Genomic DNA, 19,628 nt, shown 5'->3' with positions numbered 1-19,628 from the left:
AATTGCTTCTCAGACTTTTTTGAAACATGCAAGAATCTCCAGTTCGAGACACGATTCATAAAGCAAAGTAAAAAAGCAAACAAATGCAAACTGAAGACAACAAAATATCACACGAGAGAACCAAGGTAACCAACCTGTAGCAAACATTTGCTTCAAAGCTTCGTGAAGGAGCGAATCACCAGTTCTGGTCACAAGACAGGCTGGATCGGCATTGTACTGTAACAGTGTGACAACCATGTTATAATCCTCATTCTCCATGGCCAGTTCCAGAGGACACTTCTCTTTCTTCCCCAGTCCATTGGGAGAGGCACCATTCTCCAACAGAGCCACAATGAGGGGGTCCCGGTACTTGTCACCAGCTTCAAACACAAGCTCGATAGGAATTCCAGACGCGTCTATGCCAGTTGCTAAGCCACCCTCCCCCGGTGAGTATCGCTGTGGTCCTCCACCCCCTAAGTATAGGACGTGTAACTTATCCCAAGTTCTTTTCTCTGCTAGCTGCTTGATCAGTTTTTCCAGGGTTGGGTTTGGGACACTGCAAGTGATGCTCGAGGTTCCATCTACCAGAAAAAAAAAATTAAAGCAGATTAGCAAACAGTGGCCAGAAAAGATCAGTAACAAAGAACTTTTGAGCAAGACAGGACAAAAGCATATACCAACTGAGATAGCAAGAACGAAATGGGCTTGGATAGGCCACACACTAAGAAAACCAGGCACTGACACCACCAAGCAGGCCTTGAAGTGGAATCCGCAGGGTAAAAGAAAGGTGGGAAGACCTGCTAAGACCAGGAGAAGATCAACTAAGAAAGCTTACATCAGATAGAACGCAGCAGAGAAGGCGGCAGTAAATAGAGTTGGGTGGCGAAGCATTGTTGATGCCCCAAAGGAATAAGTCAGCCAGCAAAGAGTAAGAAAAATAATGTACGGAAAAATGAAATTGGTGACTGCATGCTTTCAAGTCTGATTTTGCCAGCACGCTACTTTTGTTAAGGTGGCTCCGTAGTTATTCCAGGCGCACTGGTCCATGTCAAACCGTACTGTAATTTGAGAAATGTTAGCCAACATAATTTTATAATGTCTTATGTCCAAAAACAATTATATCAAATTTTATTAACAGTTGTGGGAAAGCACTTGGGTGAACAAATCATTCAATGTCCCGTTCTTCAATGTAGGTCACAGTAACGAAAATGCATGTGTCCATACCTGGAAGATAAAGGCCCAAAGAAACTATCTGAGACAGTATAACAGACTTGTCTTCGTCATTTTCTGCTCTTTTTAATCCTTCACCAAATGCTCTGACAGCCTCCCTGTTCTGATCCAAACAGCCATGGCAGTATGCTTGCCGCACATACCCCTGTGTTGCCAGAAACAAGAGTTATTCATTACATGATAAATGTACAATTCTATTGCAGTATATTTTTATAGTTTCTAAACAAAAACATAAAAAATTATTTCATGAAAACTAGATATTAGGTCTACCTGAAGCAATCGACATAACATCGGCTAAAAAAATAGTGCTGAAAAGTGATGAACATATATTGTATATACATGTATTAACCTTAGCAAAAAAGTATGAGAAAGCTCTAAATCAGACAGTCAAGCTATTAAACTTTATATGGCCCCAGGCTTTTAGCCAGGTGGGAGTCCAGGAGTCCTATGGACGGCCACTTTTCAGAGAAAATTAATATGAATAACTGTATACAGACGTTTGTTTAGCAAATTTGGAAGTCTTTGGATACCTTTGCACTCATAACTGCAAAAAACACTTTGCGTGCTCCTCTAGGCCCTCCTATGGGGACAAAGTCAGGCCTTATAATATAAATTTTGGACTCCCACTTTCTAAATCCTGGCTAAAAGCCTGTATGGCCCTAGCTCCCCAAGACTCCTGCAACTCTTACTTGGTGGACAAACAGAAGGTCAGTAGCTTGTTGGGAGAACTCAGAATTTTCTTTTAATAAACTTCTTTCTGGTTAAAATTATTATTGTGTGAAACAGTCCAAAAACACAAAAGAAATTCTGCGACAAAGGCAAAAACAGATGATGTCCTATAAATTTCTTGGTCCCTATCACCCACACAAATGAAGAAATAAATTAAATCACAGCCTTTTCCACCGAAATAAAGAATTCAACTAACCTTGTACCACTCTGGCCTGAATCTTGTGCTGCTCTTAGCATCTTCAAGTCCTTGTTGATAATTGCCGATGTTGTAGTGAGCCAGAGCTCGATTGCACAGCAGAGTGGCTAGGAACTCCTTGTCATTACTTGGAACATACTGCATAGATAGAGTGTAATATTCCACCAGAATGGAGAATTCCTTCTCAGTGAACAGTCTCTTACCACGCTCTTTCCACTTACTGGCTTCAATCTAGTAAAACAAAAAAGATTGAATGAATTATTCAGGGTAAATTGCTAAATGTTGATACTGTACATGCAAAATTGCACATACATGAAGAGAAAAATGGAAGAACTTTGATCTTGGTTTGTTTGATACTAAAGGACTTTCATGACTGAGAGATTTGCCCCCCCCCCCCCCTGACAGGATGCATGCTAGTCAATTGCAGGAAGCCCCCTGAGCATGTTTTTTAAAGGTCTTCCAAAGATTTTACTGATACCCATTTAATTTTTCTGGGTGAAGAGAGGCACTATGAGAGTAAAGGTTCCTGCCAAAACTATGGAACAGAAAAATTGTGACAAAAAAACAAACAAAAACCCTGGACAGGCTCCAAATGACCCTCAAGATGCAAAGATGTGGAACACAAGCTGAACTGTCTATCAGGGAGCTTTACAAAGGGTGCATTGACATGCGTTGGGACTAAGCAGCCCTAGAAGGGCCACTAGTACAATTCCATGTGAGGCCTATACACATAATTATGTAATAATTATGGTAACTATGGTACCATACATGTACCTATGGTATGGTACCTAATAATTATGTATGGTACCTGTGATTTTGTTGGTTTGAACTTAAAGCACTCTCTGCCTTTCTCCACAGCCTTGGTATACTGTTTTGTTTCAAAGTATGCAGTTGCCAGAGAGTTGTTCACAAGGTAACTCAATTCTGCTGAATTGTTAGGGAATTGAAGAGCTAAACTCAACAGTTTAATAGCTTGAGTGTAGTCCTTTGCACTCAATGCTTTAACTCCTTCTTCTTTCCAGAAATGACCTTGACTCTGTGGAAAAAGAAAGACTAAACAATCAGCATTATAACACAACTTAGGGCCTGTTTACATGATTCCGGAATGACTTTTATTCTGGAACGAAACTCGCAATGTGCAATTTGCAATTTTAACGAGCAATTTGACCCTAGGGCTACTTCCTTGGGCTAAACAGGAAATGCTACTACGTTTTTTCGCTCCATATTAAAAAACTGTGGCCTCCGTCTGCGGTTGCATCTCAGAATGAAATTCATCTTGTGTTTACATGATACTAGAATGAAAATGACTTGACTTTCTTCTTGTTATCATGTTAACAGATACAGAGAAATATATGGGGATGGAATGAACTCGTTCCGCGATGAAAGTCTTTTCGGAATCAGGTAAACAGGCCCTTAGATGGCAAAGAGAGCCAAGTATGTACAGTAACAAAAGACATTCTGAACGTCCTGTACATATTTTAAGCCAGTGTCACTTTTCAATAATTTATCTTATCATGCCTGGCTCAAACCAGATATTTTTAAAGACATTCTTGCACTGTACATTCAACAAGGTTAATTACCTCACGGTGGTGTGATCCTGTTCCCCTAGAACAACCAATCACTGATGGATCAGCACCATGCTTTAAAAGGGTGTATGCAATACTGTATTCTTCCATCTCCATAGCAACAGACAGTGGTGGATTTTTACACCCATGCGGCCCACTAGCAAGAGCGCCATGATCCAGCAACACAGCAATTAGTTTGTCACGGTCTTTAACTGATGACTCAAGGACTTCATTAATGGGAACAATATTAGCATTACATCCTGTCGCTACACCGCCACGACCCTTGGCATACGACCTCTGACTGTCACCTCCAAGGAATAACAAGTGGAGCTTGTCCCATTCTTTCTTGGAGCACACGTCTTTGATCAACCTTTGAACTGTGGCTCTGGGAATGCGGCAGGTTATTCCAAGAGTTCCATCTACCAAACAGAAGTAAACAATAACAAGGATGAGTATGTTATTTAATCACAATTAAAACAAATCCATCACAAAGACAGCACTATACTGGACACCTGAAGGAAAGCGAGCGTGGCGGCCCAAGAATACATGGCGACATCAGTGGACAGAATTGGGGGCTTACCCGCTGGCACCATCCGCTGGCCAAAGACAGAGAGCAGTGGAGGACCTTGTTGCTGCCTACGTGCAGTGGGCACAATGGGCAGTGAGTGAGTGAGTGAGTGATCAACCAAGGCCAGGAATTATGATGACAGCAAAAAACCTGCTTTAAAAATTACATAAGTTTACTTTTTATACAATGTACATGTATGTATATGCATGGGAAGCAGTGTCTTAATGGCGTGTGTATTGTACTCTGGATCAAGCATCCAGTTTCAAGCCCTTGCTGGGGTCACTGCATGATGGGGGAAGAAACCTAACCCTAATGCTTGGGAAAGGCACTTTACTCTCATAGTGCCTCTCTGCGCCCAGATGCATGAATGGGTACCAACAAATTCAATGCTAGGGGTAACCCTGCAAAAATTATGTACTAGCACCCCATCCAGGGAGAAGAAAATTAATACTTCTAGTTGCTTAATGCTAATTACTCATTTCATCTGCTAGACATGAAAACTTTATATAATGTTCAGTAATGCAATGGTTTCTTGTATAGGGCATTTCCTAAAGCTTGATGCGTTTTACAATTACTATATCAAGTAATATATACAAAATTTATGAAACCCAGTTCATACCATTGAGATCTATGGCTGTAGAAATAATGTGTGATGCAAGGGCAAACTTATCATCATCCGTCTCAGCTCTCTTCAGTCCATCACTGAAATTTGTCAGTGCCTCTGAGTTTCGACCAAGGAAGTTTAAGCATGAACCAAGACGATAGTACCCCTGCAACATGAGGAACAATCCAGTGAACATCAACAATAACACAATACTTCAAGACCCTCTACCTTGAAAAGTGTCCAAAGATGGCATTATTTTATCTAGAATATCCAGTTATTCTAGAACTGCACCATAACAACAACAACTGCCAAAAAAAGAGCAAGGAAGCTTTAGACAAGGGTCTCAGGGATGTAAATAAGAGGCAGGAAAAGGTAACGGAAAAAATAACTTCCTGAGGACTCGAGTTTCCTGCTAGAAGACTGTGTCTGGTTACTAGATCTTTCTTTCAATGAAACTCCAATTTTCCGCCTGTAAATAAGAATATTTTGCCTGTTGGAAATCTTAGCGACATCCCTGACTTTGAGCCTGTGATGATGCAGTAAGGAGTAGTTGCTAATCTAGCATTTAAAATCATTGTTAGAAAAAAGACAAAAATTGTTTTAGATGCATGTTCAGGACTAGCCATCACTTACATGTACAACAATCCATCTACATGTACAAGGAACAGAAGATATCACAAACAATTAACCCCCCCCCCTCCCCTCTCAAATATGATACATTTAAAAAGAAAAACAAGCCAAGAACAAATGAATGATTTTAGCTGTTAGATTTCAACAGTCGGTCATCAGACATTGGCCGACCAAAAATTGCTCATGTCCGACGAAATCTCAAGTGTGGTCTGACATGATATCCAGACAATTTTTTTATCGTAAATTATTTTACAGCAACGATGAATAATAATAAGTAACAGAAGTGCAAAGAGATTGCAAGGAAAGTGATAGCTCGGTAATTTTAAGGAAATAAAATTTAACCTTTTGTTTTTTGATGATGTCCGACCCCAATTTTGTTTTGTTGCAGCCCTGAGTACACAATCTTGATGCAATGTTGTATCACCCGTTTTGTTGGATTGCATTGTGGAGTCTCAAAATTGAATTCTGTGAGATCCTCTCCTTTTGATTCTGATTGATGAAACGGTCCAAAATGATCTTTATTTATTTCTGAACATTCCATCCACCATTTGGGCATATTACATTACCTTAGACCACTCCGGTTCTATCTGAACACATCTTTTGGCATCTTTCAAAGCCTTGTCATACATCTCCAGGTTTAAGTATGCAGCACATCGATTACTTAGCAACACTGCACTCAGCTTATCAATGTTCTCTGTCGTCTGTGGTACATAGTTCATGGCCAAAGAGTAATACTTAACAACCAGTTCATACTGTTTGTCTTTGAACAATTGGTTTCCTCTTTCTCGCCATTTCTGAACAGATTCCTGGAAGTCAATTAATTATTAATTAAGTAGAAGTATTGCTATTGATCAGCAATAATTTGGTTCACACAGGGTTGGAAATTAGTGCTTGCCCACTCGCCCAGGCGAGTGTGAAAACGGTCAGGCGAATACAAATCACAGATCACTCGCCCAGTTTGGCGAGTACAATTTTCATATCCAGAATATATTGTTCAAAATAAGTGTACCGTAAAAACCCGCAGATAAGCCGCACCTTTTTTCCAAAAATTTTCGCTCGGAAGCGGGGGTGCGGCTTATCTGCGGGAACATTCGGAAAAAGTGCCGTGAATTTTCGTGAACTGATGCTAATTTATGAAAAATTATGTTAATTAATGTAACATAAAACTACAAGAGAGTACCAGTCATTGCTTTTGCAAGTTTGACAGCTCCTATACTGTTTGCAGTGTCGACAATGGCCTATAACTTTAACAGTAATATTGATACTTTACGAGAGAGAAAATACCACAAGTATTCACGAGTAAGATGGCCAATTGTTTTTTTCTCATTTTGCACTTTGATGGAAAATTTGTCGAACTGATTACGAAACTCTCTTCATGCAACGAGTTTATCTCCAATAGATGGCTCCCAAATCTCTTTAATTTGTCGATATGATAGCCACGAAACCTGAATGCCTCCATCGCCATCTTGGTTTGCTTTTACGTCCTCGTCCTAGTCCCATATATCGCATCCGATCAACTGCCTGGTTACTAAGCTACGAACGTTCGGCAAACGCAAGTTCTTGTTGTTGTCACAGAAATCTATGGAAAAACTACATTGAATGAAGAAATACCTGTCAACAAATGCCAGAAAAAGATCACCCATAATATGTCAAAGTTGGATTTCATTATATTAAAGAGCTCAAATTGTGGGTAAGACTGAAGTATTTTCTGTTTCAATGTTCACTGAGTTTACGTTCGATGAAGAAGACTTCCTAAAGACTCAACTTTGAATTTTTGACTCGAGTTTAGATTTTCTTCGATTTACTTTCAAAAAACTTTTTTTCCAACATTTGAGTTGTTAAACTCAGGGTGCGGCTTATCTGCGGGTGTGGCTTATCCGCGGGTGTTTACGGTAACTTTTTACTTTCCACTTTAAAATAATCTACACTGTCCCACAAGCGAATAGCTTACCAACATAAAAATTTTGAAATCTATGACAAACCTGGTTCGTAAACAGACAAAAATGGCTTCCACTTGGTGATTGTTGCATCACTGACGTGCTTGTACAAAGTAATACCCCTGGTCATAAATACACTGACTCGTCCACTGAGCCGCGAAACGCGGCAAGATTGCTAATTCCTGCCAATTTTACTGTACAATTTCAACACTCTTTCAAAATACAGGAATTTGGAAGTATGTATTAATAAAACTGTGTTTTTCAACTTTTGAAAAGTGGAGCTAAGGTCTATTTACGGGGATTTTTCATTGAAGAAATAGATTGCATTCTGAATCGTGATCAACCACCATGGCGCCACTGTGAGTGAAATTCCATCTGGGCGAGCGCAATTTGAAGGTCACTCACCCAGTTGGCGATTCCTTTGAAATTTTATTTTCCAACCCTGCACACACATGCAAGAACACTCTTGAGAAAACAGCACAATGTTCCCAAAGAAAATCCTACAGAGAAATGAAGAAACTCCTACCTCATTCTTCACAGGTTTGATATTATATCCTTTATCTCCATATTCAATACACTCTGTAAACTCGTCATCCTCAAAACAGATGTCAGCCAGTGCATCATAGCATTCTCTTTTGACGTCAAGAGCTAGTACTGGGGCACACTGTAACGCCAAGTTGTAGTACTGCTTGGCTGTTGACTCATCTCCAATAAATGTTGTGTTAGCTTGTTTCTTCCAGAAAAGTGCCTGAGCCTGTTTATAATGAGATTAACAGAAACTAACAATGAGTTTAACAAAAGTAAGTCTTAGGCCCCGTCCACACTGACCCAGGTAAATTTGAAAACGCATCTTTTTTTCCCCGTGCTTACTCTGTCATTTTATTAGATAGACCCTTACCGTAAAGTTCCGTGTATAAGCCGCACCTTTTTCCTTAAAATCTTAGTCAAAAATCGGGGGTGCAGCTTATCTACGGAAACATCTATGGTTGGAGTTCCCAAAGGCCTAATTAATATTCATAAAAAACTTTTCAAGACACCACTGAATAAACATGTATAACAACCTGAAAACTTTGTTGTCGTTCACTGCCTTTTCTTTCCTCTGCAAAGCTGTTTGCAGTGTCGCCTGCCGGTCACTTCAACGCTTGCCTTTCCGCCACGTCCGAGAATTACCAACATAATCGCAAGTACTCACGAGGCAAAAAATGCCCGACCGCTTCGCTTTTTTATTGACCTTCACAGCAAATGAATCTTTTGGATTATCAAACTCCTATTCTGCATGAAGTTTTTATACTGTTGCAGGTAGCAGTCTCCAAGAATCTTGAAAACGTGGTTTCTTTATACGAGGGCCAAACCAAAGGAAAATGCCGCCATGTTTGTTTTGTGATGCCCAGACTCCTCTCCACATTTCAAGCTTGGTTACTAAGCATTCATTCGTGTACGAATTTCCCAGCTGATTTCATCGAGTGTTTAGATGTGAATTTCTTGAAAAAATGACATCAAGAGAGCATCTCAAGTTTAAGATATTGTGAATTCAAACTAAAAAGAAGGTATGACAAGTGAAATTTTGCTTTCATAAGACTTAATTCATATCAAACATTGCAACAACTGCCGTGTCAGTGTTTTGAAACCGTGCTTGTTTGACCTTGTTTGTTTGAACTTCACTTGAACTTCAAACTTTTTTGTCTGTATTTTTTTTTTCGAAATTTGAGCTTCCAAATCGGTGGTGCGGCTTATCTACAGGTGCGGCTTATACATGGAACTTTACGGTATTTCAGCACATTTACATTTATGTGAATAGCAAATGGCTATTCGTGTACACTACTCGAAGCACAAGACCTGGAAAGACTTTTGGTGACACCATTTGAAGAATCAGAGAAAACCACTGACGGTATCGAAATTGGTGCACATGCAATGTACCCATCGAACACTTTATGATGTTTTTGACTTCATCAATTGATCTAAACATTCTGAATTAAGTCATTTTGCCTTGTAAACTTCATTACAATACGAAAGAGCAAAGACAGAAAGCAAAGTTTTAAGTTAAAACTGAAAAAGGAAGTTGCCTGCCCGAAAATTGTTGCTTGATTGGAAACCATATAAGAGGTTTTCTAAGGGTTTTGGATAGGTCAATCACCTTCAAAATTAATATATTTAGAGGAGATGTTAGATCTATAATAAAATACTTATAGGATTCATCCTTGCCCATTATGAAAAGATATTAAAGTCTTGACTTCAATACTGGGTTTGACCTTCGGTCTTGCCCAATATTGAAGTCTTGACTGAAATATCTTTTCATATTGGACTTGGACGAATCCAGTAAGTGTATAATGTCTATCTAATACATGTAGTAAGACAATACAAAACGTTCAGCAAAGTTGAGAACCTTTGTTTGAAGATGAGGTTGATTTGATGCACAAGCCACATCAGCGCCTGCGTCAATCAGCTCAGTAGCAATTTCAAAATCCTCAGCATTCCAAGGCAACCAAGAGAGGCGGCTTCTCACACAGTGGTAACCCATCTACAAGTGCTCCAAACTCCAGCAAGGTAGAAACAAGAAACGTCTTCTCTGCTACTTCGTGATGTTATTAAATGATTAAGGGGAACTTTGGAAGCATCGCAGCCTGAAGCAAGTCCTCCTTCACCAAGACAGGCACCAAATGGACCCCCACCCCCAAGGAACAACACACGAAGTCTCTCCCAACTTTCTTTTGATATCGCATCGTCTACAGCTCTCTGGATAATAGCTTGAGAACACAGTCCTTCATCTACATTCATGGTTCCATCTGACACACAAAAAGTGAAATGATATTAGTTCAAGTTTTTTTACACAAGAATGATATATTTACAGCTTGAGAAAACTCAGTAGCCCAAAACATGAAACACAAGTCACGTTTCAATACAATCATGTACATATACTATGGACTTGATCCAAATAAACACTATTTTTTTTATTAAGCACTCAACCTCGAATAAGCGCTCACCCTAAAGTTAGGAAAAGTTTATAAGCGCCCAGCCTCGAATAAGTGCCCACCCCACAAAAAAATAGGGCCCCAATGGGTCCATGTGTTTTGCTGCTAGAGCAAAGTCTTAGGGAACATGTTGATGAAAGACAAGTGAGTCGAGATTGAAATCCAACGTCTTTTATTGTCTGTCACTTGTGTGCAGGTTAATAATTGCACTATATTGTAGTCACTTTGTGTTAATTCAATCCTGATAATTTTACTGATCAATGTTATGTTGAAATCAACAACGGAAAGACGGCGTTGAACGTAACGCAAAGTTCATTTTGAAAGCGAAAGTTTACAAATAATTATTATCATTCGTCAGTCATCCCTTCACGCATGAACACTCGTCGAATTTCAGTGTCTTCACAACAAGATCGGAAGATCGATAAGGACCAATTTTTGATTCTGCGAAAGTTCGTTTTCTTAAAGTTTTAGAAATTTGTGAAGTTGGAGGATTCACTGAGGACTGCGTAGCCGAAGATGCAGTGGCTCGCTGGACATCAAATTCTATTTTTCACGGCGTTTAATTAATCTTCCGCACAAAATAAACATGTGGCGCCAGCGCGTCTGGCAGTCAAAAATTCATTTTTCAAAAACCTTTCCCTTTCCAGCTATTTTAGCGGGGCTTATACTATGTACCTACCTGTCAGTCGTAGAAAAGCTAATTTAAGGATGAACTGTTTATTAAATGAAGACCGTATTATTTTTTAATAACTAGTAAACAAACTGGTCGCCACGCATTTAAACACGAACTGACGAATGTTGCATCTGATGCAGTGAATCTGGTGAATGAGAACTTCCTTTAATATTTCTTTGTTTTCGACGGTGTGCACCACTGAATAAGTTTCTTTCCCATTGTGATGTTACTAGTATTAATTCGTTTCTAGCTGTCTTTTATATAGCTCGAATACAGCTACATTAGCGGTGCAGCCTACCAGCATGGTATATTCCTTTCCAGCTGTCTTTGCGTGACAAGTTACACGTTCATACATTTTATTTTAAAATATGAAGTTCAGAGTTAATACAGTACTAGTATGCTGTAGACAGCGTAGACAAGGTGAGGGTAAGTTTATTTTCAAACGAAAGTTTACAAACTGTGCACTAACCGGTCCTTTGGAGAAAATATTTATGACCTTCGGCGAGGTTCCAAGTCTTCGCTCTTTTCGTAAATGATGAAAACTGCAGAATAATTTTCTCATAAAACTGGAGTGGTCGCGCCACAGTTTGTTTTCTTTCCCAATGCGATATACTTTTAAATCGGTTTTCTGTTTTCCAACGTGTCCAACGTGGTTTGCGTTCGAATACTTTGGCCCGTAACTTCGAATGCGATCAGCGCTACGGTTCATTGGTTTCGATTTTGTTTGTTCATGGATTTGATTGACATCGGTAGTTCAGATTTCTCCTCTGTTACGGCACTTACACCTTACGGCACTTACCACCTTACGGCACAAACTTCAGCTTCAATGTGTTTTGCTTGCAGCCATTGCGGCTGCAGCAAAACACAAAAACTGAATTCCAAAAGAGGAGTATTGATTATTGAATTGACTATGTACATGTACTACCAAGAAGACTTCCCCCATGACCGAGTTTTCTTTGTATTGTTATTATTTATAGTTTTGTTACAGAAATAAATTAATATTTGCTGAAAATCGTGAAAAAATTAATTAGTGCCCAGCCTCGAATAAGCGCCAACTCGCAAGGACCAAAAATTTAATAGGCGCCCAGGGCGCTTCATCGAATAAATACCGTAATCACTATTTTCGCCTTGTTTCCTGTACTATACTTGTTCATATAATTCTGTGGCACTCAACTTTCACCTACAATGTTTTTATTTGCAACTCTTAATGCGTCAGGATAAACATGGAAACCAGAACACGTTTTCTTATGAATCACTAGTTCATTTGCACTACATACACCTGTGAGCTTGACACATACATGCCCCAGTTTACCATACTGACAATGGTAATGGGAACTACCATGTAACAATTTAAAAATGTTTTTATTACACTGTACAGTTTGATGTTATATTTTCAAACTGATGACATTAATTACTTTACTAACATGGATGTACAAGTAGAACTCCTCCCTCTGGGGGGGGGGGGTACACAGGTATATTTTTGGTGGGTATGTGCTGCACGGGTCTCTATAGTAGAACCCCCTTTTAGAAAGAATCTGCATTCAAAATTATACCACTGTTCTAGAAGAAGGTTCAATTTTTTAACACCTCGTTATGACTGCTAATTATTTGAAACTTTCGGACGTTTGAAATGCGATAAATTCTAGAAATTGTCTCTAAAATGGATATCCCCTTCTAGATCAAGAGCCCAAAATCACAACCCCACTAGGGTGGCAACTACCACGTATAGGCATTTTGGAGGAGCACACCCCTGAGAAACTATTCCTGCTGTCACAAACATTAGTCTTGCAGGTTAATTTTTTATCAAACACACAGCACATGACATGGCATACCCTCTGACTCAGAGCCAACAGTGATGATCTGTAACAGTGTGTCAAACTTCTCTTCATCTGTCTCGGCAAGTTCAAGTGCTGTAGCAAAAGAGTCCATGGCATCATCGTAACGCTTCATACCAGCTAAGCTTGACCCCAGCCTGTAGTGTGCCTGGTGTAAGGAAACTAACAATATTCATACCTTGCAAGTGAAAGAGAACATTTGTTTAAAGGGAACCCCGGCTGTAAAACAGTTCTGACCAAAATAATAAGTTTACCACAGTCTAAAACCGTTTTGGTTGTTAAATGTTTCGGATTTGTTTTTTTCATTCGAATACTGGAGCTTTGATTTGTAAATATTTGTGCTTTTAAATTTCCCTTTTATCGCCATTTTGTATTTTATGACTCAGTGCATTGCCGCTATTGTTAGGAAGCAGAGGTCTTTTGTGTGAAACAATTGGGCAATGCACTGACTTCATTTATTCCAAAATGGCGCCAATTGATAGTGGTTCTATTTTCTAAAGTTATCCTTAGTGCCCCAACCTCTGATGATAAAGAACTTTAAGTCATCTTTGGAATACACATGCAGTGTATTAGTTAAATTTGTCAGTGTTATCCTACCTTTGACCAGCTTGGCCTAATCTTTACACAGCGTTCAGCATCTAACAGTGCCACCTTAAAAGTCTTATTCTTTATGTGAACTAGAGATCGATTACAAAGCAGCTGAGCCAGAAGTTCTCTGTCACTGGTGGGTGCATAGTTGATGGCCAAAGAATAACAGTCAACAAGGAGATCAAATTTGTTTTCCTTGAAAAGCTGTTTACCTCTCTCCTTCCACCTCTTTGCCTCACCCTACACAAAGAAAGGCAATTTCTTAGTTTATTAACATAGAACAGAAGATAAGGAATGACAATAAACAATACCAACACCAAAACATTAAAAAAGTTGATACAAAGAGTGTTTTCAAAAACACCAAGTAACCCCTCAAAAGAATAAAAGTCACTAGGGACTATGTACAGGTACAGTGACTGGGTTTTTTGCAAAGTATAAAGTGATTCAGTGCGACAATCTTCACTCTTTCTGGCTGCTCCACATTATACACCTGGGTCTGTGTTGTGTACCTGACGGGCTGTTGGATGGTTTGGATTTTTGTAAGCATGTGATGTCCAAATTGTCTGGTATTAACCACAAAATATCAAAGTATTAAAATACAATGTTCACAAACCAGTGATCTTCCTGGTCTGATCTTGTATGCCTCTTTCCCTGCTTCTAAAGCTTCAGGATACTGCCGCAAACTAAAATGGCACGATGCCAAATAGCTTTGTACTTGTCCATGCAATTCATTCATAGAGCGTGGTAAAAACTCCCTTGCAAGTCCAAGTGACACAATGGCCTGATTGTAACTGTGCATTTGGTACAATTGGATGCCTTTCTCCTTACAGCGTCGACCTTCTTGCTGTAATTACGACAAAAGAAAAACATCTCATTTAATTAGTTCAGTGATTTGAGTGAGGCCTCAACCTACTGTATTTTGATATTTTAATTCGAAGCCTTGGCCAATCTACGGCATCTTCGGGGAGTCAGCTTGGAATTAAAATCAAAATACAGTAGTTTGAGGCCTCACTCGAATCACTTCAAACGTTTAATCTCATTTAATTATTTTATTATCATGCACTTCATATAAACTGACTCGGCAGTTTCACATACTACACTGACAATATGCCAATTTAGATACTTAAATTTGAAATTGAACTTGGGTCCACGGCTGAGGGGAATAAAACAAAAGAAATTATTTTTTTCGTTCCTAAGCCTACCGGTAAGCATATGTTGACAGGGTCAAGGCAAATTGGCTTTTCCACCATTGAGAGAAAGATCACAAGGAGAGAAGGGGTTGACCTTTAAGGCAAAAGGAGGTGCTAGCAAGCACTCAGTAATTGATAAGAAACTTGACATCAACAGAAGCCAATGTGGCTACTGTGGAAAATGCTCTTAAATAGTGGGCTAAGAGCAGGTAAAAAAACACCTTCATGCCAATTAAATAGTCTAGCGATTTCATCTTGCGATACTCTTTCCTCTCACTATTGGTGAATGGCATTTAGGATACCATACATGTATGTAGCTCATAATAATTTCAACAATGGATATTCACAAACCTTTACTAATGCAAGATCAACCTTCCTACATTTTGCAATGTCTTTTCGTGCCTCTGTAATTCTCTTCAATCTGTAGTTTGTTTCTGCCCTCAAAGCATACAGTGTAGACACTAGAGCGATATTATTCATAGGACAGTACAACATAGAATAGGTGAAACACTGTGTGGCTACAGAATAATTTGCTTCATCCATGGCTTCATACCCTCTCCTTAACCATTTTTCTGGATCATCCTGTTCAGAATAGAAATTCAAATCAAATTACATGTACCTAATTACACTCCTTCTTATAAAAGCGTGAACACTAAAAAATATGTCTGGAATATTTGTGTTTAGCCAATCACATGCGAGAACTTCAGACCGCAGAAACCACAAACAATAAATGGGTTTCCATCGGTCACGGAGCAACTTAAGTTCTTATTTTGTTTCAGGATCGTGCTCTGTCTTTTTCAGGAATTTAAAGAACTGCTATTCTTTCGTATCGAGGGCCACATCGAGAACATGGTTTCAGGGATTTTTGAAAGAAAAGAAGGACGGTTTCTCTAGCGACGTTATACGACATGGTTCAGTGTATGCAGTATGTTGTAGACACGTCTAGACATAAGATGTAAACACGATTAACCGAATATAAAATAGAAAATTGTGGAGTTTTCGTTACTGATTGTAAATCTTTTCGGTAGAACAAGGGATTTGATTTATTTCGGCAAAGGATTTCAACCCTTAGGCAATCAGAGGTTCCGTGATCGTAAGACTGTAAATCGCAAAGGCTCCAGACGAAAATTATTCAAAACGTTGGTGTGTTTGGTGCAAGGTAAACACCTCAGTCAATCGCTCAATCGTTTGATTTTCGCTTTTCCTTTCCGTTATCGTTTCGCTGTTATCGAAGAAACGAACCTTCCTTCTATCAGTGTTTAGGTCTGCTACATATACAATAGTTGGGTGAGATAAAAACCGGAAAATGCACGCTTACCTCAGTACAAATTGTAACATGCCTTCAGGCAAACGGTAACTGCAGATACGAATTTGTTAAAATTTTTGAAAATTGGCGGCAACTGGGGCAAATCGTAGCATCGGGCGCATAGGTTTTTCAATTTTTTCTTTAAAAAAAATCACTCAAACATATTTTTCAGTAGGGCAGTTAATGTTCTCAAAAAGGAAGGAATTACTGTACAATTAGTGTTTACTTGTAAATTGGAGCGAAACAAGAACTGAATATTGTTCCGTGACCGATGGAAACCCATTCGTTGTTTGTGGTTTCTGCGGTCTGAAGTTCTCGCATGTGATTGTTTAAAACACAAAGAACATTCCAGACATATTTTAAGTGTTCACGCCTTAATAAGAAGGGGTGTAACCTGTATTACAAATCTTTCCTTGGCCTAATGGTTAGTGTGCTGGAGTCCATGATCAAGTGGTCTGGGTTTGAGCCCTGGCCGGGGTCACTGCATTGTGTTCTTAGGCAAGTCACTTTACTCTCATAGTGCCTCTCTCCACCCAGGTGTATAAACAGGCACCAGTGAATTTATTGTTGGGGGAAACCCTGCAATATACTGGCATCCCATTCAAGGGGAAGGGGAAGTAGAAATACTCCTTAGTTACTTCAAACTGGGATAAGCTCCGGCCTGATGGGCCACTAGGCTTGAATGCAGACTTAAAATGTACAGTACATATTCAAAATATAGGTAGGTGGGCAACTGCCAACATCAACCCTTTTACAAGTACCTTGATGCCTGGGAACAACTCTAGGGCTCTTTTCATGTCCATGCATGCTTCCTCTTTCCGTTGTAGGTCCCAATAGCAGTCTGCTCTATCTCGCAGCAACTTGCCGGCAAGGTTTGGTCTGCCAGGAGGAGTAAGTTGTATTCCATGTGTGAAAAGGACGGCAGCTTGGTCCAGCGCTCCAGCTTGCTGTGCATGGATTCCTTGACGACCATACTCAAGTGCATCCATGTGTGGCAAACCCCTTTATTTTTTGTGTAGAGAAAAAAATGTACAAGATTACAGTATTTACAAGTATTAAGAGGAATCTTTTCAATGATATCCAGAGACTTTGAGAAAATTCTCACTTTCCTTCCTTTAATTTATCAGAGGCAGCAGAGCGTTTTGGAACGAGGGGGCTAAGACTCCTAAAAATACTCAGCAGGTTTACATATTTGGAGCCACTTTTTTTCCGGTTTGTTTTCTAAGCAGTTTCTAGACCGATTGTTGTTCGAAGGCCATACGAACGTTTCCAATCATTTTTTCAAACTTTTCGATAGACGATAGACGAAGATGTTTAAACTTACTGAGGAGACGGAATATCTTGACAAACCAATTTTACGCTGCCCTCACGATATTTTCAGCTCCAAAGCACCCCTGCTCTGCCACCTACGTTTATAGCCTCTTCTCTTTCTTGACTGGGGCATGACCCCCAAAAGTAGTAAATGCAAGAAGCTGGTGTTTTGTACATGAAACCCCCCCCTACGTGTACATTTGTGGTTCAATTTTACCCAAGTACAATATGGTATGTTCTTTTGTTATCATATATTACCATACACCAGAACAAAGGAAAATACCAAATTGTACCAAGGGTAAAACCTTACCACCACATACATTTAAAATGCAGGCCAATTATATTTCTTTGTTTTGCTTGGCAGTCTAAATCCCATAATAAAACCTTTTTTTTGGAGGGGGGGTGGGGTGGGGGTACATCAAACGTCATTGCTCAATACACATTGGAGTTGTGAAATTTCACACTCACTCTCCTATTTATTTTCATAACTGAACACAGGAAAATCAGGGACCCAAAGGGTTTTGGGACTCCACAAACCAGTTGTTCAAAAGACAATTAATGCCAACTTTTTCAAAGAATCTGATAAACAGCTCGGCAGAGTAGCCTGCCCAGATTAATAAAGTAGACAGTGATTTTGGCTTGCAACTTGCTACTTTCGACAATCCTGTCCAGACAGAAACAAATAGAGACCACTAAGCTCCAAGGAACAAGAGAAATAAAAGGCTCTAAAGCACAATGTTAAGATCAGAGACACCATCCCCCCCCCCCCTCCCCCCTGCCCCTCTGAGAGTTCTCACTGCTGGTGGGCCATTCAACAGGCTTTTCTATTGTGTAACATAAAACTACCAACAACGAAATACAGTAACAAATGGGAATCAGTCTCGATCAGTCAACGAGTTCTTTGTTGGCTCACAATGCAGGACTCGTGCATAGACCAGAAAATTTCATTCATTCTTCTGATGTCAATCATTATCAACCGTAGGTCCTCGCAATTTGTCAATGTCTAAGCTTATATCTAATAGTTATATAAAGTGGGGACTACACAACAGGCAGTGAGAAACACACACAATAATACTTACTTCAGAATTTTTTCACACCTTCCAAATCAAAACGTTACTCGAGTGCATGATTTTCCCTGACACCGCTGGTTTGGGCTCCATAATCATTCAATGATTTCTGTGTACAAAAGACACCAAAGATCCACTGATTTCAGAGGGATTAAAAACTCTTCTTGAGATAATTGGTGGAATAATCAGACAAACAATGAAAATCTCACTCTTTAGACTTTCCCTTTCATAACAAAACAACACAGCAATTTTCTGGTTTGCAGTTTATAAATCTGTAGCTCGCAATGCCTGCCATTCGAATTAAAAGTGATATTGTGGTTTTGGCGATCAATATTATCTTAGCAACCTAGAGCAACACGACTGAAAACTGGATGTCAAATATTTAAAGTGCAGAGTATCTTCATTCTTGCGAGTTCAGGACGAAATTAGCTTGTTGACCAAAATGGCACGGCCTGTCTGTGGCAGTTGATAAATTTGAACCACCGTAATTTGCGTTTTTCCCCTTCAGAATAACTCGAAACTGCCTCTTCTTCTATAAACTATCTTACTCACAAAAACCTTACCTTTCACAGAAACGAAAACACAGCTTTACTTCCGACAATACAAGACGACGGAGGGTAAACATTGACCCAAAACATGCACGAAATCACTGGATTTCATTCAAACAAATACAAAGTCCAAGGGTTTGAAGCCCAGATCTTCGCTTCGCTGCACAGCTGTAAGAATTAAAGTCACGACAACTGTTTCCTTAGCAAACAGTCAAGAACTCCACTGGTCGAAATCTTTAGAAAAAATGCTTCGTTTCCGCTGTAGAAGAAACAGAAATATGATTGACTATCAACTCCGTTTCAAGCACATGGCAGCTTTCGGCGGGAAGGTGTGATGAGCTGTCACGTATGTCATGTGATATCATCACGCGGGTTGCGCGAAAACAAAACGGTCAACAAAACGGCGTTTTTCGCAAAACCAAAATGTTTACTGGTCATGATGACCCATAGTGGCTCCTTCAATTTTCTTTTAAAACGATGAAAAGAGAAATATTATAATACAAACGAATTCACAATCCGATCCTACGTCAAGTACGTGCGTGATCCTGGCGGTTTTTAGGACCTTGGAGCAATTTGTTCAGTTTAGAAGTTTGAATATTAAAGCCCCACAGAAAGAGGATGATCCTAGCACAAGCTAGGATCATCCTTTATCCATGTAAACCATGGATAGGATGAATCCTAGTGCTAGGATCATCCGAGCGCG

The 19,628-nt window shown here is 39.5% G+C and overlaps 2 protein-coding genes across 2 annotated transcripts in view; both read right to left on the bottom strand.

The window, feature by feature from the left end:
• LOC144654892 (TPR and ankyrin repeat-containing protein 1-like) overlaps positions 1-19,241 on the bottom strand; it is a 30,814-nt gene extending 11,573 nt beyond the window's left edge. The window contains 18 exon segments of the mRNA XM_078515132.1: positions 135-560; positions 1,204-1,354; positions 2,135-2,365; positions 2,943-3,170; positions 3,715-4,118; positions 4,887-5,037; positions 6,068-6,307; positions 7,965-8,192; positions 9,822-9,908; positions 9,910-10,014; positions 10,016-10,221; positions 12,913-13,063; positions 13,513-13,743; positions 14,117-14,347; positions 15,045-15,275; positions 16,761-17,001; positions 18,390-18,486; positions 18,941-19,241. Coding sequence (XP_078371258.1) covers positions 135-560; positions 1,204-1,354; positions 2,135-2,365; positions 2,943-3,170; positions 3,715-4,118; positions 4,887-5,037; positions 6,068-6,307; positions 7,965-8,192; positions 9,822-9,908; positions 9,910-10,014; positions 10,016-10,221; positions 12,913-13,063; positions 13,513-13,743; positions 14,117-14,347; positions 15,045-15,275; positions 16,761-16,988 — 3,529 coding nt within the window. The 5' untranslated portion in view covers positions 16,989-17,001; positions 18,390-18,486; positions 18,941-19,241.
• LOC144654192 (palmitoyltransferase ZDHHC20-A-like) overlaps positions 18,424-19,628 on the bottom strand; it is a 2,852-nt gene continuing 1,647 nt past the window's right edge. Inside the window, exon 4 of the mRNA XM_078514278.1 lies at positions 18,424-18,486. Coding sequence (XP_078370404.1) covers positions 18,424-18,486 — 63 coding nt within the window. The remainder of the gene's footprint in view (positions 18,487-19,628) is intronic.

Source organism: Oculina patagonica, chromosome 5 (assembly GCF_052425735.1).
Source record: "Oculina patagonica isolate OP01 chromosome 5, crgOcupat, whole genome shotgun sequence".
NCBI lineage: Eukaryota > Metazoa > Cnidaria > Anthozoa > Scleractinia > Oculinidae > Oculina > Oculina patagonica.
Note: the sequence above shows the minus strand (reverse complement) of the source record. Positions and strands in the feature narration are given on the sequence as shown.